The sequence below is a fragment of the Lissotriton helveticus genome, chromosome 2_1, assembly GCF_964261635.1.
Source record: "Lissotriton helveticus chromosome 2_1, aLisHel1.1, whole genome shotgun sequence".
NCBI lineage: Eukaryota > Metazoa > Chordata > Amphibia > Caudata > Salamandridae > Lissotriton > Lissotriton helveticus.
Window position 1 is genome coordinate 947,205,855 of NC_136059.1, and position 24,300 is coordinate 947,230,154.

At 42.5% G+C, this 24,300-nt stretch overlaps 1 protein-coding gene across 2 annotated transcripts in view; it reads left to right on the forward strand.

Moving 5' to 3' along the window:
- The window catches only part of FANCC (FA complementation group C), a 1,254,769-nt gene that overhangs the window by 541,209 nt on the left and 689,260 nt on the right, over positions 1 to 24,300 (forward strand). For both annotated transcript variants that reach the window (XM_078675695.1, XM_078675696.1), the window contains 2 exons: positions 3,748 to 3,912; positions 13,897 to 14,053. In XM_078675695.1, the coding sequence (XP_078531821.1) occupies positions 3,748 to 3,912; positions 13,897 to 14,053 (322 nt within the window). The remainder of the gene's footprint in view (positions 1 to 3,747; positions 3,913 to 13,896; positions 14,054 to 24,300) is intronic.

Genomic DNA, 24,300 nt, shown 5'->3' on the forward strand with positions numbered 1-24,300 from the left:
TTACCAGGAATAGAGGGAAGATACATTAGTCAATTTTCATCCTTGCTGTGGGTTCAATATACAGCAGGCGAATTAGCCTTATCAGCCTTCCTGTGAAACCAAAAGCAGTCAAAATTGAGAATAAGTAATCTCAGTCCACCGTACCAAATGTTTTCTCCAAGTCTAGTACCTTGCATGCAGCAAAAGGCCACCAGACCGAAGAGAGCTCCATCACCATTTGTAGGTGGTGAATGTTAAAAGTGGCAGACGATCTCGGCACAAAACCATTCTGGTCTGGAGGCACCAGTAGTGGCATATGTTCAGAGAGTCGACCCGCTATAACTTTGCCTAGGTTCTTATAACCGGACCCCAGCATCGATAATGGGTGGTATGAGGATAGCTCGAAAGGGTCCTTACCAAGTTTTGGGAGGGACACCATCAAGGACTCCCAAAGTGTGGGCAGGAGCTGGCCTTCCGTTAGAGCCGTTTGGTACAGCTCTAGTAACTTAGGAGCTAAATGGTGTTCATATGCCTTATAGAATTCAATTGGAAACCCATCCAGCCCTGAACCCTTATTAGTCGCTGCGCACCGGATGGACCCCCGGATTTCCTGCAATGTAATGGGTGTATTGAGCTCCTTTCTATCCAATGGTTCAATAGCTGTTAGTGTCACTAAAGCAAGGAAGGGTTGCAAGTGAGCCTAGTGGTCAATGAAGGGAGGATTGTACAGTGTTTGGTAATGGGTGTTAAATGCCATGTGTATATCTACCTGATTGGTGACCACGTGCATCAAAGTTATCTTAACCATAGTGAATGGTGTAGTTGATGTGGCGCTAGGCAAAGCCATGCTATTAAGATGGCCGGACTTGTCCCCCTTTACAAGCATTTTTGCTTGATACACACAAAGGTCCAGTCAGTGCATGCCTTCCCAGCGCCTCTGTAACTGTACCCTGCTTTGGATGGTCATCCAGGGGCACAGCCACCAACACTCTCAGTGATATTTCAATGCGCACAAAGTCTTTCTGCAGGTCCACCCTGACCCCCATGATTCCACAGATGCAGTAGCATCTCAAAATGACTTTCAGTACCTATCAGTCTGTTAGTTTGGAAGAAGATGTGCCCCAATTTTCAGTCAGGTATTGAAACAGTGTCTCACCTGTTGCATCTCGGAAGACCTGGTCCTCCAACATGGCAGATTGTAGCTGCCAGGTGGAAACCAGCGGTCGTTTTTCTCCCCACTCTAACTGTGTCTGCTTGGGGTTGTGATCAAAAAAGGTCTTCCCCAAATACTTCTCCCCAGTGGTTTGGTGTCTGGATCACAAAGTATCGGTCCAGTATGACATGCAGATCACGCGAGAGAGAACAATAGAAATACTCCCTAGAGTCAGTGTGTAGCGACCGCCAACAGTCCAGTAGGGACCAATGTATAAGCCACTGGGAGAGATGGTCGGACTGTTTTTTTATGTAAGATTTCGGGACTGTATTGTCTGTCCTGAGCACAACCACCTGATTTTGTAACTGTTGGAAAAATGAAGGAGAGAATGAAAGACATTCCTCGTTTCTTTCCAGTTCAAGGAATGGCATTTCTCCTCCAAACACCACACAACCTGTATCGATTAACTTTCCAGTGTAGCTCTCCAACCTAACCCCCTTGCATCTGTTGTTAGAATACATGGGAGTGGCCTGGACAAAGAAATCCCCTGGGAGAGATGTACTGGATCCACATATTACTGCATTTGCACCCAAACATTGTGTGACACAGGCACCATTTGGTCGAGGCTGTGTGAAGCTGGAATCCAGTGTGCCAGGAGATGACGAACCAATGGGTCCAGATGATGGTGCACCCAATGAACAACAAAGACACATGCTGCCTAAAATAAAAATGCAAAGACAGACATGAATATCCTGCAACACATGACTATCAAGGTTGGAAATGACTTCTAATAACCAATATCTTACCATGTGACCCTGGAGACACAGCCACTCAATTGAATTGAGTCCCTTCCAATGGAGTAGGAATAGTACGTTTTACCCCTCCGAATCCCAATGGCAGGCGGCAGGGGGGTTTTGAGGTTTGACTCTTCCCAGAATAATGCTGAGTTGGCCTGTTCCTATTGGAAGGAATATTAAAGTGAAAAACCTTTTGGCGTCTACCTCTCATAGGACTTTTAGAAAGATCAGGCTTAACCTGGGCTCTAAACAACTGAGCATCTTCCTGATTTTTAAAAGCCCTCTTTAGCTGGTCCTCCAATTTATCCCCAAACAGCTTTTTGCCTAAGAAAGCATATGCATTAAACCAGCCTTCTGTGCATCAACTGCCTTCCAATTCCTCAAATATATTGTCTAGCAACAACATTCGAAGCAATAGACCAAGCAGAAGCCTTAACAATATCACAGGAAACGTTTGAAAGAAATTAGGCCTGTAATTCATGCTGGAGAATAAATCTGAACAATCTACCGCCTCTTGAATGGTTGTAGTTATAGTCTGAAAATATTTAACCAAAGAGTGAGATGCATAGACTGCATAGGTTGTGGCACTCAAAGCCAAATTAAGACCAGAGGCTTACTCCTTGCGATCTGCAAAACCAGAAACTGGGACTTCATCAGATACTACAGAAGAGCGTCCTGGTAAATTAGCCAACATATGGTCTATTTTATTAATAGAAGGAATTTCTACATCACTTTTAGCCTAAAGGTACAACTTGGTGAGAAATTTTGGGAGGTCAGCCGTATCTGGGTTTTTCCATTCACACAACAACAGATTTAGAAACTTTCTTTTAATGGCCAGACAAGTAGGATTATCCCACAAGTATCTAAACAAAGGAGGAAGTTCAGTCTTTGGAATAAATTTACTTTTATGAACGGACTCAGGAACCTGAACATCCTCTTCATCATACTCAGGAGATGGCCAAGATGAAGCTGACGAAGGAGAGGAAACATCAAATGAGGTTTTAGAACAGGTATGGGAGGAAGGAGAATAATGGCTACTTCCCTTATCCCAGGACTTACGCAGGGCATCTGACAATGAAGGAATCAAATATTGCATTTGATCCTCAGAAAGGTCAAAACCTCCAGAAACAGGCACAGAAGAATGAATGTCCTGTTTATATCTCTTCCCATGGCCATCATCATCCTTATCCCTTAAACAGTGATGGCGCTTGGAAGAGTGCTTTCTATGCTCCATTGTAAGTGCCACCAAAACTGAGCCAGAGTAGGTCTTATATAAGGGACCTGAAGGACCCACTGTGGCTAAATGAATGCCTCAGAGAAAAACACACTTTTTTTACCTTAGATGTTACAATCGGCTCTTTCTACATCTGTGATGCGTAGACTAGACAAAACAAATAGGAAGTGTTATGGACACCATTCCCTTTTATTACCATTATGGTAGGAGATGTTTGTGAGGGGGGGCGAGGTTGGGATGTTTTTAGTAGATATCTCTCTGATTGACTTTCGCTAAATCATGTGATGCCCGGGGAAGGCTAAAACACCTCATATAGTAAGTAGTGGTACAAGAAGAGGGTTGAGGAGGTAATGCCTATGTTTCGCTCCTTTTACATTCCGGTTGAAAAAAGGTCAGCCATTTTTTCATGCTTTTTGCTTTGCAACTGTAGGGCTTTGTGCCATCTAAATCCTCAATTGATGCTATCTGTTTATAATAAATCAGGTGACTGATGCTTAGATGGGGGTTTCTTTCTGCTTGGAGTAACTTTCTGTAATTATCTAAAATACCAATTGTACTTCAATTGGATCATTTTATTTCCACAGGATCATGGCAGATCGAGTGAAGAGTATATCAGTGCTCTGTGTGCCGCTGATAACAATGACTGATGTGAGTCCGCTACTTGAGGTTCTCTTGACCTATCACGACTATGCGTTAGATGAGACCCTGAGTGTCCACTTCTTAGAAGCAGTTAATGACGCATTCATTCAGTAAGTATAATGGGCCTAGTGGACTTTTATTGAATTGTTTAAGGTTAATTATCTGTAGCGCAATTGCCAACAATGCCATGAAAAAAGGAAAGTCAGAGGTATGCTAATTTAAAAACACCAGCTATAGGAATCCCAGTGGAACTGATTTGATTATTTCAGTAGTTGAGTAATTACTTTGTTGAGCAATGTCCATAGTCCAGCCAGCAGCGGTAAATAGGTTTTTCATGGACTTCCTTGCTTTACCTTTGTACCAATACCTGTACGGGAGGGCAGTCCTTCATTAAAAGGTGTCAAGTGGTATGTAACGGAACAACCACCGTGCTCTACCCTCTTGTCAGAATGGTAGGAGGGCTCCATATAAGACTTAATACCCCACAGATTAGCAGGAATTTCTTCAAAGATGGTGGGACTTCCCGAGCTCAAATAGATTGTGCAGATCCAAAGTGTCTAGTGTTCAGGAGTGGATTTTCATCAGACAGTTCACCTTTTGTAGTGTTCTTTGTGGTAAGCACCTCCATTGACCTCCCCCAGCTTTCCGGCACACGGCTCCTTGATGGAAACTCCTTCCAACAGACGCTGCTCTCGGCAGAAAGAGGTCAAAATAACCTGGTGGACCAGATCATGTAAGGGACTCTACCAGTTCTGGAACAAGTCCTTGGCAGAGAGATTCAAGTCAGGAGGAGTTACTTGCCCTTCCTAGGTTCCCTTGACAGATAGTAAGATACAGGGTGCAGGGAGGATTCCTGTTCACCAGTGTTCCAAGCAGATTCTGAAGTGCTCATGAGCATGGCAAGGGGTTTTAAGAAGAGAGCTAGTATTGCCTTGGTGGCTGACCTCAACTATTCAATAGGCGTTTCCCAATATTTGAATGATAATTATTGCAAGGCTTATTACGGATGTTTATGATACACTATTGATTCGTTTTTATGGCAATACTGGATGACTAGACAAGTCACTAACAAGTGCTAGTGTGGCATTGTGTTAGTGACCTTAAGACAGTGCTGTAACCTGAGACAACCAGTGACCACTGTTTGCTTTCCTGTCTGGAAGACATTTAAAACCACCCAGTCAGTGTTGTGGTTGCGGACTGCGAGCAGAGGATTCACCTCTAAGGCCATCATGTCACGCGGCTATGAGGCTACCACGCAGCCACAGCCAACCAGCAGCTGCCATCTGTTTTCATGACTGCAAGAAGTTTCAGAAGCAGCCAAAGGGGGGCGTGGTCAATTTCGAAATGGTGTTGGACATGCAGATCTGATCTTGGGCACCTGCCCCTAACAAAGCAGCTGCTCAGCACTATTCACTGGAGCTGGTTTTGCAGAGCTGGAGCCTGACGAGTAAAGACACCAGAGAGACTACCAAAAGATTGAAGACAACAAGAAGTGGCGGAATCAGCCAAGGACAAGACCTGCGTGGAACAGTACAAGGTGGCTGCAACCCTTGGAGCTTGGTAGGTCACCTGGAAGCCAAGGTACTGGACAGATGGGAGATAATAAAAAGCAGATTGGCAGCTAAGAAACGAGGCACCATAAACGTGAAGGCATCAAAAAGGGAAATTACAGTTTCTACCAGAGAGACCGGCAGCAGACATGAGCATTAGCTGGAGACCGGTGCCAGAACCAGCAAAAGAGCCACTTGGGTTGCGAAGTGGAGAGCTGGAGGAGGCAGCAAGAAAAGGTAAGTCAGCAAGACAGATCAGGATTGAGGCCTGATGATAGAGCGAATCTGGATAGCACCAGTTTTAAGGCTCTGGTACGGGGGAAAATATTGACAGTGCCAGAGGGCCGTGCAGGCTCTCCAAGGGAACATCAGGGGTCGCAAAATCAAGTTCATTTGGCAACTGAGAACAGGTTGGCAACATAGCGTCAAGTCTGGACTCAGCATTGAGGAACACAGGAGAGCGGTGGCCTCAGAGGGGCAGTGGGAGACCAGGTGTTACCCACAGTACGGAACTCAGGGGTACTATTGAGCTACACTGATATGCTTGCAGTCAAACTCTGTAGATTACCTGAACACCAAATTGAAACTGTGTGAAATAGTTTGTAAGTGCAGTAAGGCTATAAAGAGTAAATAGTCTGGGAGTTGGTCATTACGAACTCTACAGCTCCATAATGGCTTTAGTGAAAACTAGGAAGTTTGGCAGCAAACTTCTCAGCACATTAAAGCCACACTAATGCCAGTGTGGGATTTAATGTGAAATGCACTCAGAGGGCATCTTAGAGATGCCCCCTGAAAAATGACCAGCCCTGGTGTTTCCTTAATGGCTACCCGCCTTTGCCACCACCAGAAATAAAGCCCATCCTGGGCAGAGGTGTCATACCTCCTCCCCCAGGTTGTGCTTGCACCTTTGTTAGCTGACCCTACCTATTACTTACTCCAGCAACTGGCTCCCACCAGTTCAGACCCCCACTTTGGGCGGGAGAATCGGCAGGTAAACCAAGTTAGGGAGAGAGGTGTGCCCACCTTTGCCAACCCCACCCCACAGGTGGGAGAGGCGAGATGAAGCACACATCTGAGTCACCTCCATCTTGAAGATGAGGGGGTCCAGCCAATTAGAGAGAGGATCATGCCCCTCTCCCACTGGAGGCTGGCATAATAGGTGGTGTACTCACCCCAAGGAAGGGACCTATTGGTCCTGACCTGCACACCCCGGTAACACCTTTAAATTGAGTATTTAGGGTCAACCTCGAACTTTGCCCTTTGAGATACGAGAAGAAGAACCGAAGAGCCGTGCTGAAGAAGGAAGAAGAGGACACCAACTGATTTGGCCCTCACCCTACCGGCCTGTCCCAACTTCGTCCTGCCCACAATGAAATCCTGGTGTGTCAAGCAGCCATCCAGAGCCCGGAGGACCTGCCCTGCCTTCACCCATCTGACTCTGTTTCCTGTTTGAAAACCTACACCACTCTCTCACAAAAGGCATGCGCTGATTCTTTCAGCACTTGGGTTGTCTGTCAATCTGCATCCAAACAATTGCTTTAGGGAAATTTTTAAACTTCTGGTGGTTTTTCACCTTTTGATATTTCCCCGTTATCTCTGGAAACGGTGCACCTGTTCTAGAATCCCTTTCTGGTACTCCCTCTGGCCAATCCACAGTAATTTTACATTCAGACCATAAATCTGCTGGGACCCTAATTTCAAATAAAGTATTCAAATCAATTCACAAAACCTTTGATATTTTCACAAATTGTTCAACTTGTCTATACAATTCTACTGTTTTTTCTTTCAATTTAGGAAAATCATTCGTAAATGACAAAATATTTTGTCTATTCCATGGTACATGAACAAAACCTTCTACGGGTACTACTCGTATAGGGAGAATTTGTACATCCTCTACACTGCCACCAAAAACGTCAGGTGGTGACTGCACTTGAACTAGCTGTATTTCGTTCTTTTTCAACCATCTGCCTTCCCATTTTTCTCTTTCTTCCCATTTTCTAATTAATACCATTATTCTGTTTCTTCCCATTTTCTAATTAATGCCATTAGATCTTTTATCTGCAATTTCCTTCCTGGGGTTCTCATGTTCTCAATGTCTTTGTCAGTAAAGTCCATCCTGTAAGATTTCTGCAAAATCTTTGAAATTCGAATATCTATACCATATGTCTAAGTCCATTCTACCAATCTTTCGCAGGTCACATTTGCTTGCTGTGTAATCTTTTTACAGAGAAGCAATAGTTCCTCTTCTTCATAAGTCTTTAATCTTGTAAGGCTAAGTGTCCCTTGAATCATTTCTTAAAATTCAACTTTTAATCGGCTCACGTCCATGAACTGTTTATTTCTCTGAACTGAATTTTGAACTAAACTTGGACCTACAACCATATGTGAAGTGTGGGCTGAACTAGAAACTGAAGGCTGAGAGGGAACTGAATCCATAGCTGAAACTGGAACTACTGGTGAATTATGATTAGTTGGAGTAATGTATCCTTTAAGTCATTATTACATTTTTTAGCAGTAAACCCCGATTGGTCTCCTGTGGTATTTCAATTTAAGCTTACATTGCTAAAATTTGTACATGTTCCAAGTTGCACATTTAGGACAGATGTATCTGGAACTGAAACACCCATTGGCACAGTCATATCAGAAACGTGATAATTAATTTCAGAAGGCTCACTCACCTTGGAACAATACAAAGGTGGCAACTTAGGCATCATTCTTTATGTCAGATCAACTTGTATCTGATTAGGGACAACATTCACAACAGCAGCGTTATTAGTCCGCATCGGAACCATGGCTTTGTGAATTTGTGATTTTACTTTAAAATCTGAAGAACTCCCATGTACTGAATGTAATACTGTCAAATTGTGAATGGTATTTACCTGTAAGCCAGACATGTAACGAGGCACAACAGTCAAAGCCTACACTAGAGGCCCCAATCTCAAAGATATGTTAACAAGACCTGAACAGGTTCAATCGAAACTAACCTACAAAGGCTTACAACCATGCTTGAATTGCATTCATTGCAATAATGTCATACGAGGGGCCACGATGAGTCACCCGATGAAAGGTACACCTATTAAATTGCATGTTAATACCACTTGCAATTCTACAAATGTCATTTATCTGATTAAGTGCCCCTGCGGGCTTTGTTACGTAGGGAAAACTTCACGCAAAATACGAGTTTGCATCTTGGAACACAAGAGTAATATTTGTTTGAAGAACATTAAATCAGCGTGGGCAACACATTTTACCAATTATAAACACAACATCTCTCAACTGAAATTCTTGGTTTTGGAAACTGTTGAAAACAAAGAAGGTACAGACCCAAACAACAGACTCTTGCAAAGAGAGAATTTCTGGATCCGATATTTGGACACCATGCACCCTGATGGGCTGAACGACAGGATGGAATTCCTGTGTTACTTGTAAATATCTTGGATATACATACATCTAATAATGTGTTAGAGATATCAATTCATGACTATTTTGATTTTTATTGCTTGAGTATGTAATTATACACTTGTTCGAACACATATATACACCATGTGTTATAAGGCACCTTTTTACACTTACATAGTTACAATTTATTGTTTATGACCCTTCTGCCTGTGTTTCTTCTCTTTTATCTTCCTCTCCAATATGGCCGCCACGGTTTACATGATCACGTGACCTTTATGTCCGTCGTCGTCCCATTCACGACGAGGTCAAAGTTTGTTGTCACTCTTTATTCTATTGACACGGTTTTATACAACGCTTTTGATATGTATTACCTTCCATACACACCGAGCACACATTATTTGCTTGTTGTCCTATACTTCCAGGTTTATGCTCGCTCATGATCCATTCTAAGATGCCCGTTCCGAAATACACGATCACGTGACTGTTTAGTCCGTCGTCATTTTACTTGTGAGGAATTGTATAACACTCTGACTATCGTCTCTCTTCAAATCGCCCACCGTGAAATTTTTCGCGTTTTTTGGATATACTCCATGCACCGTATTGCCGAACTACGAGATATTTAGAGAGTTATTAGCAATCAGCCGCCGTGAGCACCCCTATGTAAGTTCACACCTCACAACAAGTTGATGTGTAATCTTTATTCTGTTACCCACGGGTATTCATTAAGCGTGATACCTTGCCTTTTCTCACGAGAACTCTTCATGAGCATACTGTGGACCGGGGAACATCGTTCTTCCAGGGCTAGAAGTTATTCTAATTTACCAGTAAGCAGTGTTGGTTTGAGCTTTTCTTTCTCACCGGAATGATTTAGCTTGGCATGATCACCGATCACTTAGAAGCCTCATTTGTATCAAAACTGTCAGCTCATGATTCGGCTCACGTAATATCTTACCACATTTGGTGATCTTTCACACATACGTTATAGATATGTTTATTTGTACAAACATCGCACTGTTCTTTGAGTACATTGGTTTGCCGGTTGGCACCACACACATTTTCTTTTCTTTTATTGTCTTGCACTTGAAAAACACCTTCAGCATGGTAATTGATAGACTGTGAAAGAGTTATAGCGCAAGTTTGTTTTGGTTGTATCTACAGATAAACCCCTGAAGAAGGGCACATAGATGCATTGGGAACGTTTTTGAACTTACGACGAATGTTAATTGATTCATGGATTCAGCTATGATTTGAAGATTTAAACAACAGAAATTAAATCACATATCAAATTCTATGGTTTTGAACTTCATTCATAAAGTTCAGTGACAAACAAGAAGCCTTTCTTGGCTCCAAAGCAGTGCCCTAAGGGACATCCCCTAGATTAGGGGGTGCACCTTATTGATTTAACAATACAATGGTGGCAACTTAGGCATCATTCTTTATGTCAGATCAGCTTGTATCTGATTAGGGGCAACATTCACAACAGCAGCATTATTAGTCCGCATCGGATCCATGGCTTTGTGAATTTGTGATTTTACTTTCAAATCTGAAGAACTCCCATGTACTGAATTTAATACTGTCAAATTGTGAATCGTATGTACCTGTAAGCCAGACATGTAACGAGGCACAACAGTCAAAGCATCTGGAGCATTTGAATCAATCTAGTTTATAGGAGCTGACATTTCTATCCTCCTGCTCACAGGAGAAATAAGCATTGGTTCCTTTGGCACTTAGGGCATCAAGGGAGCATTAGGTCCCTCAGGTGTACTCATTTGCATCAGGTCTCTACTTGTTGCCTCATTTTAAGGTGGTGGGTGATTTAATAATAAATCATTCAAAAGTTCATCACCTAAATCACTCTCTTCACCCTCGTTCCCTATTTCAGTTTTGTCTGTCTCTAAGTGCTTCTTTTTCGCTTTACTCTTGCCCCCAACTCCTTCCTCAACCTCTAAAACCGGATACAATGGTGTTCCTTGTATTATATCTCCTCATCCCATTTTCTTTTGAGTATCCCATCTAGATTCTGCATTATAATCCATTGTTCTATTATACCTCCCTTGGTATTTCTCCTTACCTTTCTATTGAGCAATATGCTCCCAGGTATTTAAAGCCTCTAGAACTGTGGGTCTATCAGGATCTCTCATTTCGTATACTCTTCTACTTAAATTTGCTATCCTCGAATCGAATGTCCTATAACGAGGAAACTGTAAATGTTCATCTTTCTCAGTGTGTGACAAAACTCGAGCCACAGACATAGATGTAATCCTTTGTCCATCTTGATGGTGGTTCTTGGCGTACTATCAGGTGGTACCTCTACCTTCATTTTAGCAAACACAGTCTCATCTTTCTTTACTAATTTCCACAATGATTTTAAAAATGTCATTTTTATTCAATTCTGTATTCACAAACGGTTTCTGTAAATCCAGGAAATGTTATTCTCCCACAATTCACACTGTTTGGTAGCCTCAACCAATAACAGTGCAACTCTTATGACGTAGTCAACCAGTCCCAGAATGGCTTTGCACTAACCGATCAATCACAGCGTGGCACACTGTGACGTAAATTTGTCTCCTCGCAGCAGCTCACCCTCCTTCACAATTTCTCCTTCATGTTTTTTTAAAGAAAAATGACAATACAAAGCAAGCAACAAATAAACCTGTCTTAGCAACTAAAGGATTTTCAATCTCACAAGGTAAATAAACTTTCTATACTGATTAACTTCAAATGAAACCTCAACCAGCGGGATGTCATCCTTAATTAATATAGTTAGTCCATGTTCACTTGAGATCAACCATACCAATCATTTACCACTAACACACAAAGAGAACCCTCACCAAGGTGTTTTTGATGATGTCTCAGTACCAACACCACAAACCAGCAGACACCTTTCTCAGTGTCTTATACACTGAGACAACCTTTAGGTAAACATCTCAAGATCTTAGGCCATGATGGACCCGTTTACAACTTTAGCTTTGTACAAAAATGCCACACTCATACATGGACTTTAACCATGTGGACTTTAACCACTTCAGTCTGCTCAACAACACACAGCCATTTAAAAACCTGCAATCTTACGCAAAAGCAATAGGAACTTGCATCCCTATTGATACTCACACTCCTTTGCTGTTACTACATGTTGACTCTATCCACAGTGATACTCCTTCAGCACTCCATCAACTCTTCTCTTTGCCGAACCAAAAAAGGTGGACTCTCTGGACTTGAGCTAGGGACTAATTTCGGCACCCTAAAATCTCTCTTCACTAGGCAGAACCATAGCTCTGCTACTAGATTTGTTGCAACGTAAAGCGTGGAAAAAATATTTGTTATACGCTTACTCTCCTTACTACTATAACCATAATGGGCCCTTTACGATTAGACAATTTACAGCTCTTCCATTTACCACACAGGCAACGATCCTTTGATGAATCTTTCTCCGCCGATAGAAGGGGTGGAAATTAGGGTGACCAAATTCCACGTTAACTGTGCAATGAGGACCATTAATTGACAGCCAACTCACAGATTTGAAATCAGATTTAGGTACATCACTCTTAAGACAATGCTATAGAAATAAAGAATATCAACAGGTAGACCCAACCTCCTAAAGAAGTTAAGTCGTGTTAGGATGATGCAAACTAAAAGCTCTGCAACCTCAAAGCTAAACAACAGAAGTTACAACTGATGTTCTACCAGAGCTTGATGATTCTCCGTACAACACATTAAGCCATTAGAAAACAGCACAGTTTGAATGGAAGAATCAACAGAACTCCATAATAGACTCAGCCATTCATCGCCACAAGTAATTTCTTCAGACGTTCAGTTAAAAGTATCACAGTTTGGATAAAAATTACAAACATTTAAGCAGGCTTTCTTTGGGTGGTTATAGTCAGAATCAACCACAGACTTGGAGAGTCCTACCATCATAAAAGCAGAAAAATAGTTTATCTAACAACTGAAGCTCTAAGGAGATGGGAACATTATTCCAAATTAAAGTCCATTAAGGGTGAGTCCTTAAGCAAACATCCAAGAAATAAAGGAATGAAAATATGAAAATTGTTCGGCAAAGAAGGTTCTGTCCATCAGCTACCAACTGTAGGCAGTCCGAAAGTGAAGGATAGTTAAAAAATTGATCAACACAGCATCCAGGTCTCAAGTAAGAACAATTAGAATGGAATTGCTCCTCCTTCGGGGATTCTTCTTTTATAAATATTCGTCCCAGTGAAGTGGCATCATACCACCATCCAAAGACTATCACATGGAGCTTTTAATGTCAAACTTCTGAAGGAATTCCTTCCTAATATTGAAAAATCATTTCCAAAAAGACCTTTAAGTTAACATCAGGCGTTTAAACAAAATGAGCTTTACCAATATCACAAATAGTGACATTAAATCAATTAAAATAAAGAATATATAGAACTTTTACAAATCATCATTTCAAGAAAATAAACTACGTTAGAAATACCCTACCATAATTTTTCTCGACATTCATATACGTACATATTTTCCCACACTCTTATTACAAAATCTGTTTTTATATTTTCCTAAACTATAGAAGCTCTATTTAATTGGTGCATTCTCGACAAAAGCATTTCAAACATGTGCATTAGAAATTCATGAGTGCAGTTAGTTTATATTTATCAATATTATCTTGCATATATGTTTTCTTCATCTCATGTTTTAAAGCACCCTTTTACGGTGATCCTACTACTCTGGTTTCGGTTTCATGTGTCACTGTGTCTAACATCTCAGCTCTTCATATTTTCAGTTCGCAAATGTGTCTTGTATTATCATTGTTTAAAGTTGTGTTGCATCATACTTTACAACAAAAGTTTCAAAGATTACTGCACGAATGTCTTTAGTCACTTACCGGCAATCCTAAATATCACACACAAACAATGGGGCCACCTAGCAACGGTTCTTTATTTGCCTATTTCTTTCGTCTTGTTCAGTGCTTCCATCTAGTGGAATTTGCTAATATTGCGCTCTGTAATTTTAATTGTTAAATCAATCCTACCCTATATTTGTCCCACTGACAGCCATCCATGCTTACATCCACGATTAAATACGGAAATGCAATAATTGTAATTCTTACGACCTGCATATTGTGCTGTCTGTTTCCACATTTCTGTGTTTTCTGTCCTGTTATCAAAGGAAGAAGATCGTTTTACCAGAATCGGCGATAATTGGTTTGTGGCTTCGCCATCTTCCTAGCCTAGAAAAAGCAACCCTGCATCTTATTGAAAGTTTGCTGTCTACCAAAGGTGCTTCACTTGACGAGATGGAGCGTATTGTAGAAGATTCCTTCCTGGTAAGACTGCCACTGAATAAAATGCAGAACGTCGATCTGAGCAAGTTTACAGACCTTTGGGCATGTATTGTATTGTATTGTAAGTGCATTTATATAGCGCTTACAACCCCTGACGAGGCGTCAAAGCGCTTTTTCGGCGAGTAGCACCCTACTCCGGGACTCATAGAGGATTAGAGTTGAATTAGTATAGTGAAACATGCAAGTACATTTTAAGTGGTGGATAGGTTAGTCAATTAATTGACTTTTGAATGATAGCAGATGGATAGAGGAGGACAAAGGTTTGTATTTATATAGCAGTGCCGGATTGGTAACGCGGGCATTCGGGCAATGCCCGAGGGGCCGGTGTCAGAGGGCTGCAGTGGGCCTCTTTTTTTAGCAGCCTGGGGGGCCATTTGGGCGCTGTCTCTATTGTTCGAATATAGCCAGCGGCCCAGTAGGTGTCTGAGTGGCCTTTCTAGAGGCGAATGGGCGCTTGTTACCTCCGTTTAGCAAGAGGTGTCACTCCCTTTGTCTCGCTGGCCGGCCCATTAATGCGTGCATGGACTGAGTGGTGGCAGGGGGCCTGAGTAGAAGTGGCCTCACTTGTTTCACCACTGTAAACTAACGCGTGCATTTTTTTACCCCCTCCTAAAGTTTTTTTTTATAAGATTACGCCAAAGAAGCGATTTGAGGAGTGATTATGCAAATGTGGGCTGTTTTTTTTTTTTTTTTTGCGTGCCCGGGCTGATTTTTAATCCCAATCCAACCCTGTTATATAGCGCTTGTTGAAGCAGTCTATTCAGGAAGCCTACAAAGGATTATTGGTGAATTAATATGGTGAAATATGAAGTAATTTCAGGTGAGCGCTGTGGGAAAGACGCAATTATGAAGAAGATCTGATTGGGGAGGAAGCTCCTGTTGTAACCCGCCATTTTTCCACTTTGGAATTTGAAAGCGTTGAGAAGTAAGAGTCAGACCAATTAAATAATATGTGTGCGCGAGCAAACTGAGTGAGCTTGACCTTTCTAAGGGAGTTTGGTTGCCCCCCCACCCCTCCCCCGAGTAAATGTTTAAAAGTTGCTGTATATAGGTTCCATCTTCAGCATTATTTCTCTGACAAATACACCAACAATCCCACCTTACCGCTCACCCTCTTGGGTAACTTAGTCCCTACAGCTGATGCATAAACGTAATCAGGGCCAGCAAAAGTGAGATATGAACGGGTGAGAACAAAAAGTAAAGTTTTATCAGAAATAAACAGCCATTATTTCCAAAAGCTTGAGCCCTTTGAAGGCCCCAGATCCACTGAGAATGGCCAAGGGTGGCTCAGTCTTTTAATGCATGAGGTTCACACTAAATGAATGTGGCTTAGAGGGGGGTGGGATTTAACCAGTTAAATTGCTTATCCTGTGTCCAGCTGTGGGTGATCAGGGTAACTACTGAATATTGATTTGTATGTGCCCAGTTGAAATACGTAAAATTCAACGGGGTAAATAAAAAACTCAAATGAATCAATAAACACAATTGTCAAGGTCCATGCATGCAACTGCAATCAAATGGGATCTCCTGCTTGGCAGTTCAGTCCCTCGACCTCTTTTCCACTACAGTAGCCTACGCGGCCCATTCCGTCTAGTCATCTGCCTGAATTTATTATTTTTATTTCTCTTTCACAACTGCACTCTGCAGTCATTTCCCCACGAAGGCCAGACTTCCCTTTCGCTTTATTTGAACAATCGTATTATGTGAAATGTTCCAATCTCATGGAGTGAACCGTAGAAGTAACAGTAACATTTCTCATTTTAAAGCTAAGCAAAGTATATTGAAACTCGCTTGTAATAGAAAACACAGTGGAAAGTAAATCTTGCATACTGTGTTTTGTCGAATTCTGTCACACATCCACCGCCGTACATCGGTTGCTGCGCTTTCCAAAACCTCTTTAAAATTTACACAGCCAATACCGCTAGGCTGTCGGTTCCTTGCTCAGCAGCCAGAATCACAACAGCAGGCTCGAAACCCACTGAGCCACCTCGCATAGTATTAAGCAAATACTGACACTGTTCCGTTTGGGGGCCCTTTTAACAGATACGGGGGCGTAACAAAATTAAATACATTCTCTAGTATTGAGTGCACCTACCCAAAGTTCAAAGACAAATCATCTTGTACAATCACGCAGAAGATTCTTTGACATATTTAGCCTTTTTCCTTGATATTTATTTTAGTCTCCTTAGTTTTCTCATGAATGACATCACGTTTTGTTATGCAGTTTTGGTTATTAACATTCTTCACGAGATGCATTCAGGTTGTGCCATGCAATTTTCTCTGGTGCGCATAATCTATGTACGCTAAATCAGCAGCAAGATAGTATTATAGGTTTTGGTAGAATCACAATCTTCTTATTCATAAGTGGACCAGTTCTTTAGTGGTTCAATATTCCTCAAAATCAGCCTTAGTGGCTCACAATTCCTCCAAATCAGACTGTCCCCCAAAATATGTTCTCTATATGGAATATACATGTTGGGTATCCCATAAAGGAAATACTTTTTCACTCATAGGGGTGGACCAATTACAGAATTTCTATAATAGATATATTTGTACTTATGTTCCTCTTAACATTACAGCCTTGAAAATGCCCCAGGCCTCACACCCACATAGGGGGCGGAACACATGTTGCCTGATTTTGAGTAATTGTGAACCATTAGGGCTTATTTTGAAGACTTGTGAACCAATAAAAACTGGTGATTTGTCACAGGGACATTAAGTGATGTTCCCAAACAGAACCACAGGACTCTGAGCAACGCCGCCTCAAAGTCGCAAGCCCCGGCCTCAGTGACGCTACCAACAAAAACAGACACAATAGGTTGGCAGGCATGGGGTGAGTCCTCCATTCACGCTTACCTGGCAGCAGTGGCAGTCTCAGGTTCCCGTCATGGTGTACCTCTGATCAAATTGATGAGGCGCTATCTATGATGTAAACAGATGCTCCACATGTGCTGAAGCATGCGCTGTATCTTTTCATGGCACGCATGTGGCCTGATGTCACAGAGCCTCATGACTGTGACGTCAAGCCACATGCCCTCATTCATTCACAGGCAGCAGTTTGTAACCTCACCCTTTCCCAAGCCGTCACCTTGTGACTGCCTGGAAAGTGGCGTTGCTGCCCTGTGTAGTAATTTACAAGCAGCCCTGAGAATTAAAAGGCCGAAGCCCTATCTGCCCGGGGCTGCTTGAAAATGCGACACTGCTTTGCTTCATAAGTGGGGTGGTCTCTTGAGACCCCCAAGAACTGTAGCCAGGGCTGCCACTCGTTCAGACCTGCAACGCCTGCTTACATTTAAAAAAAAAAAAAACAAGCATTGGAACAGCCAATAGGTCTTGCCTTTGGGACCTTGTAAGTGTTTAGCCTGCCAGAGCAATTGGCTTTGCCAATGTATTTAAGCTATATTGTAGAGCAACACAGCTGCTGTGCAGCATGCTGAAAAGTTATTATAATAAAGTCTTATAAGTATTTTTGTTACCTTATATATAACCAATAAGGCATTATGTACAATTGAACGAACCTACTAAAAAACAGAAATAACACAAATTGGGAGTGAAGAGCTATGCAATTACTACACACTCTGTCATGCAGACAGTACAATTCGATGACAGACAAAGGCATCGATAAAATGAATGGCGGGGTTAGGGAGTATGTTGGCAGTAGGGGAGGATAACGACCTACAGTGCCCCTTCTTGTGGGGTAGCTGCAAAAGGTGGTACACTAAAAACAGGCCACACTTTAGAACAATGGGGGAGGTCTATGAGGTGTCTAACGAATATTGGTTAAGCTGGAGAAAAACTAGGTCCGGAACTAGTTTGGCAGACTTTGAAGTTGACAAACATGTTGAGTTAGGTCAGGATGGAGATGTGTGAAGTATCTAGTGCTGCGTTGGATTTCACTGACAGGGGAAGTGGGTGACAGTGAGGACTCCACAGAATAGTTGGCAGTGGTGAAGGTAAAAAGGTGACATAAGTAAGGACAGACAGGGGTCCTGCTACAGAGACGACGGGTGAGAGTTCAAAAATGACAGGAGCGAATCAGCTAGAGATGACACCAGTAACATGGTGCAAGACGGGTCCAAAAACTGTAAACATAGCATTTGTCAAATCTCAGGGGCGTTCACAGGCTCCACCTTAATGTCAAGGATTCACTGAAGGTAGAATAAGATATGACACCATGGAAAGGAAAATAGCAAGGGGCCTGGCGACTTTTCACGATTTACATTAGACTGTACCAAATGTAAATACACTTTAGGTTAAGTAGGGGCTTCAGATCAAAGAAAAACAAGTTGACACCTTAATTAATAATATGAAATGGGGTTTTCCCAAGGTGTTTAACCTTGGAGGACCTTGTCTTTGGAAATAATTCAAGCAAGTGTTTGCAGTCAAGGTGATATTTATTTATGTGTCGACGCCTACATGATTTGCGGTGACGTCTCCTGTTTGCCGAAGCATAAAACTGCACACAAATGTATTTATGTTCAGTGGCACATCAGCATTTGTTTTTCTTAAGCTGGATCTTGTTCTATATAAGGGTGACAGTGCAGTTTATATTAGGGTGACTTGATTTTGAGAAGTAACAGCCAGGACAGGCCAGGCATGCAAGTAGGACTAAAGCATTTAGCCTTGCTTTAATGTCTGGCCAGTCCCGATTTTAGTGTGGGAGGAGGGGCAGGAGTGTGTGTTTTTGTGTGTGTGTGCGTGCGTGTGTAGCTCGTCCTTAAGTAGATATACTTTATTTCTACCTCTACGTTAAGTGATTTTGCTGATTCTTTCAGGCAGTGTTATGTTACGTTATGTTATAAGGTTCTTATAGAGCGCACGTACACCGGTTGGTTTCATGGTGCTGTGTCTAGGACTAGCCAGGCCAAGTTGGAGTTTATTCATAAGCATGTGTGAACAACCATGCCACAGTGCAGGGGGAAGTCAGCTGCATGCTTCCAGCAGAGGCGAGACTGAGTGGGAAGGAGGACAGGGAGTCTCAGGGTAGAGGTCCTGTCTTAGCTAATGCTATTTAAATCCCTGCCCACCTCCCCACTCTGTCTACCCTGTGCTGGGAACATCTTCTGTTGTGACTTCCCCTGTGCTGCCTGAGACATTACTTAATATAGTTAGCTTTTAATTATCCTTTGCACTCTGACTTGACTTCTGTCCCAAAATATGGGACATGTATTTGAAATTAAAGAAAGCATCAGGACACCAGTACAGGCCTCGGAAAAGTGGGACTGTCCGAGGAAATCCAGGACGTCTGGTCATCCTACTTTATATCTCTTTGAACACACTTTCCCAGACACCCTAGACTCTCGTGTCGCGCGGCGGCTTGCTAAGGGCTTATCATATTTCCTACTGCTCGAGTTAAAGACTTGTTACTGAAACTGCCCAGGGGCTTATTAGAATTCGCCCCATTTTGCCGAAGGATACATATACTCTCAGCATTGTATTGCCACACTCATAATTAGGACCGATTGGAATTCTAACATTGAAGATACTTACTGTTTATGCCGTCGTCTTCTCAGGTCTACCTAATGATCCTTTTGCCTATACACTTTCTGGCTGTGGACAAATAAAATTCCACACAAATAAGTGAAACCTTTGGGAAAGAGACCCATCCTTTTGACGTTGGGGGGGTACAGTGAGTTCACTAATTCGAGGAAGAAATGTACCTTTTAAATTAAGGTTCTACAACCTATCGGTTACTGATGGGGGAAACATTTTTAACTTGTGCTTGACGTTCCCCGACTACGTGAAATCTAACCCTTGAAAAAGTTATGTGCCAGTAACGAAACACGTGTCGGCTGCCTGTTTTATTTCCTTGGGATCCAAGTACGGAAGAACCTTCAACAATAATTGGTGCATCATGGACTATTAGAAAACACTGTACATATAATAATTGTGTAAAATAAGACATTAAAATATCAAAGGAATTCTATGCTGTAAATGTTCTCTTTATATGGTTAAACATTGATGCTGTTTTCAGGAGCAATTGGCAGTCGTGGCTCCTTAAACAGGTCAGGACAGGGAACAAACTCCCTTAGAAGCACTTTCTTCTAGGATAATTAAGCATTCGAGTACCGAGGTACAATAAATCTTTTGATAGTATCCTACTTTATATGTTTAAAAAACATTGCATAAAACCGTGCGAGAAAGGCTAGGGGCCAGATGTAGGTGGCCAAATACCAATCGCTAACTCTGAAATTCGCAGAATTTCAGCGTTTGCGATCGGTATTTGGCTGAGAGCAATGTAGGTGAAATTGAACCTACTAGCAAAATAAGGAATCGCAAAATTGCGATTCCTTATTTTGCTCTTGCATTTACAGAATCGTAAATTGCGATTCCTTAAATGCAATGTAAGTGACACATAAGAAAGTGCACTTTAGCTTTAAGGAATCGCTAATTACCACCAACTTCAAGTTGGTGGTAATTAGCGATTTCCTTTAAAAAAACAGTTTTTTGCTTTTTTTTAAAGTGCCCTGTGGCAAACATTCATGACCTTAGGGCATGTATGTGCGCCACATGTGCACTCATGCACATTTCAGGGGTGCAACAGGTTGTCCTTTTCACACCCTGGCACCCTTGAAATAGCTCCCGCTATTTGCGATTCTTTAATAGCGAATCAGAAATAGTGAATATCTTCCCATTCATTCCTATGGGCCTCCTAGCCCATGGAATGAATGGCTAGGTATTCCTTATTAACGAATCTCGTTAAGTGATTCGTTATTAAGGAATATTAAGGAATTGTTAATATTTTAGTGATTCCTACTTACATTCAATTTTGCGATTCCATAATAGCATATCGCTAAAATTCGCTATTAAGGACTCGCAAATTTGAATTTACCTACAGGGCGCCTATCGTACCTCATAGGGATTAGCATGGGTGCCAACGTCTGTGGGGCACTTTCATCACTTCCATGCTCAATCTTTGATTGCTTCTCAAATTAACTAGAGTAGTCCTGTCCACATTAAACCACACTGCTATCTGGACAAATGTCATTCCAAAACCATATATTACAACATCTAAGAACACAGTTACGAAGAAAAATCAATGTGGCAAATTTAATTTTCAAACATACTCTATTGCCTAACCCACAGAAGACGAGCCTAAATCACCAGAGCTTTTTCGGGAAGAGCTGTCTTTGTTGTGCATCTGCGCTAAGGGATGCGTGAAACGTCATTATTTGTTTGACAGAAAAGAAGGACTACATCAAAAATGTAATGCAAAATCCCGTCTCTATGGAATAGTTGCCATTGTCTTACAGTTTTTGATGTCTGATTTATTTTTTATAAACATACTTTATTGAGTTTTGTTTGCCAACAACATGCTCAAAGAGCCACATTATAGATTCATCGACCAGAAATAATGTTGACATGTATAAGCAAAGATTGCACTTGCATAGTTTAACAATGTAACCAAAATCAAAAAGAAAACACAACCAGCTGCGATCAAGGTAGAATAGAATAATATCATTGCAGAATGATCTAGTCCCTGGAAATTGTCTTGGTTTGCCAACCCAATCAGTAATTCGGTGACAGTACATATGAAAACAACGTTATGAATGGGGCAGCACCTCCAAGTTCAACAAAGTAGGCGGTGGAGTCGGGGGAGTAAATACAATTGATCTATAGTCCGGCCAACACTGCCATGTACGTGTGCGTTTCTGAACGCAACCTTGGGCCTTGAAGACGGGTTCTTCCGACCCCATGCAAAAATCTAGACCCCTCTTCCAGACAGCCCAATAGCGGTGGAGAGGGTGCTTTCCAGGAACGAGCGATGTCTCGTTTGGCCAAGGGTAATCCTAAAATCAATAAATTGCACTTACTTCTTTTGCCCCAATATCTTCTGCAATATGAAGTAGGGCTAGTTGTGGTTTACTGCGTAAGGTCCATCCCAGCACCTCAGCTTGGAATCTATGACCCCTCCCCCCCCCTGAACCTGCCAAGAGCTGAACATGTCCATGTTGTATTTATGAAGGTGGCTTCTTCCGCCCCACAGCGTAGGCACGTAGGGGACTCAATGAGCCCGGCTCTATGAAGCCGCACCTGTGTATAGTATATTCTGTGCAGATATTTTAACTGTATCAATCGCAGTCACGAGGAGATGGCAGCTCCCTGAAGGGACTCCAAAGCCTCTCTCCAGTCATCATTATCAATAGGGCCTATCTCTACCTTCCAAACCTCTCTAAGGGGCTCTAATGATGATGCGCTGTGGGTAATCAAGGATTGATATATTTTGGAAATGTTATGGTCTTGTAAGGTCCCCCATAAGAAGTTTGCCCTCAAGTGGACTGAATTCAGGAAGGTCTTTGAGATTCTTGCTGTAGGGAGAAAATGTGTGGTTAAACTGTAGATATTTATAAAATTGGGTGTGTAGAGGTTTTTTTTTTATATAGTGTGAACTAGACCGAGATATTGGGTATCAGAGCGCTTTACATGAGCACCAGTTTCAATACAGATGTACACCTGTATTTCTGTTAGGCACGCGGAGATTATGTGATTTGCCCATGATCACAGGATATTTAGCGTTGTTGCCGAGACTCGAACCCGGTTCACCAGCTTTGAGGTTGACTGCTCTAGCCATAAGGCTACATCCTCTCCCCTGTGTGTGCGTAGTAACTACATTATTTACAATTTTTGTTACATCTTAGGTATCCTAGCCTTAACATCAATTCTAGTACATGTGAATCACATAAGCATAACTAGTCTGTTCCTGTGCAACCAAGAAAATTATTACGTGATGATTCCGAGTGAGATCAAGACTGGCTCTGCCCCTTCTTTGACCCCCCCTTATGGGAGGAGTTTGCTTTCCCTCTCCCGTCCGTCCCCACGGGGAGGGCTCCAATGTCATTGAAGAAACATATGCAGGAGGCCCGGCTGCCATTAGTATACCTACCACGGGGCACCCCCTACACCCAGGTTTGAGATCCCCCCCCAAGAGCCAGTGCTAGGTTCTGCCCTACTGCGCATGCTTGGGTGGCTGCCAGGTAAATGACTGTGTCAATGACTGCTCAGAAACCCCCTGCGCTCCTGCCACATCCATCGACCTGGTGGCAGCCCCCCTTGTAGGGTCCATGAATGCCAATGTCAAATTTGGTGAAACAGCATGGCGAAAAAAAGAGCCGAAGTGTCCCCCCAATCTTGACCTCACCCGCCAACATAAATATGACAATTTACAAAAGGGAAGCAAGAAATGTCATTCAAACAAAACAGTAAATTAGTGTTATAGTCCCGCGCAGAGTCAAAAACCTAATTAAATTCAAAATCTAACCACGACAACGTACAAATAGAAATAATAACACTCTTCAGCAAAACAATGCCCAATTTCATAATATAACCTTCAGCCGGACCCTAGCTTTTTTGGGATGGTGGATGGTAGACTCAGTAACCTGCGTCTCCAAGGGAGGTTTTTGCTGCCAAAATCAGGGATGGTGGGGGCCACAAAAGCTCCGGGATGCTGCCATGCCCGATGGGCGTGCATCGAGTGGAGTTTTCCTTGGCGACCCTGTCTTCGGGGCAGGCAGGAAGCGGAGACTTGTCTGCCCAGAAACGGCCACTTAAATAGAAGCAGGTTTAAGGAAACACTGCCCTGGAAGCACTATTGTGATTCCGGGGCAGTGAGTGCGGCAACCAATCTGCGCCGCACTAAACTGGAAAGACGGGGCGACCCCGCCCCATCCCCCTGTTCCTCCCTGGCTCCCCCCCATATCGCCCACTCCCCCCATAGAGGAGAGAGCCTCTGTTTTATGGCAAGGGAGTTGCCGATGGCCCATGCAAGAGTATACCTACCATACCCGCAACCCCCGTACACCAATGTAATTGAAACAACTCCTGTATTTCTTAGGGATAGGAGGCTGTAAGACCCCCAGGCCGTATTTATTAACAAAATTTAAAAAACACACATTTATAACTTTTTACACAGTAACCGCATTATTTACAATTTCTGTTACATCTTTGGTATCCTAGCCTTAACATCAATTCTAGTACATGTTAATCACCTAAGCATAACTAGTCTGTTCCTGTGCAACCAAGCAAATTATTATGTGATGATTCCGAGTGAGATCAAGACTGGCTCTGCCCATTCTTTGACCCTGGCAGGGCCCGCCTTATGGGAGGAGTCCACTTTCCCACTCTCTCGTCCGTCCCCACGGGGAGAGCTCCAAAGTCATCGAAGAAACTTAAGTCAGGAGGCCCGGCTGCCCTTAGTATACCTACCGCGGGGCACCCCCACACCCAGGTTT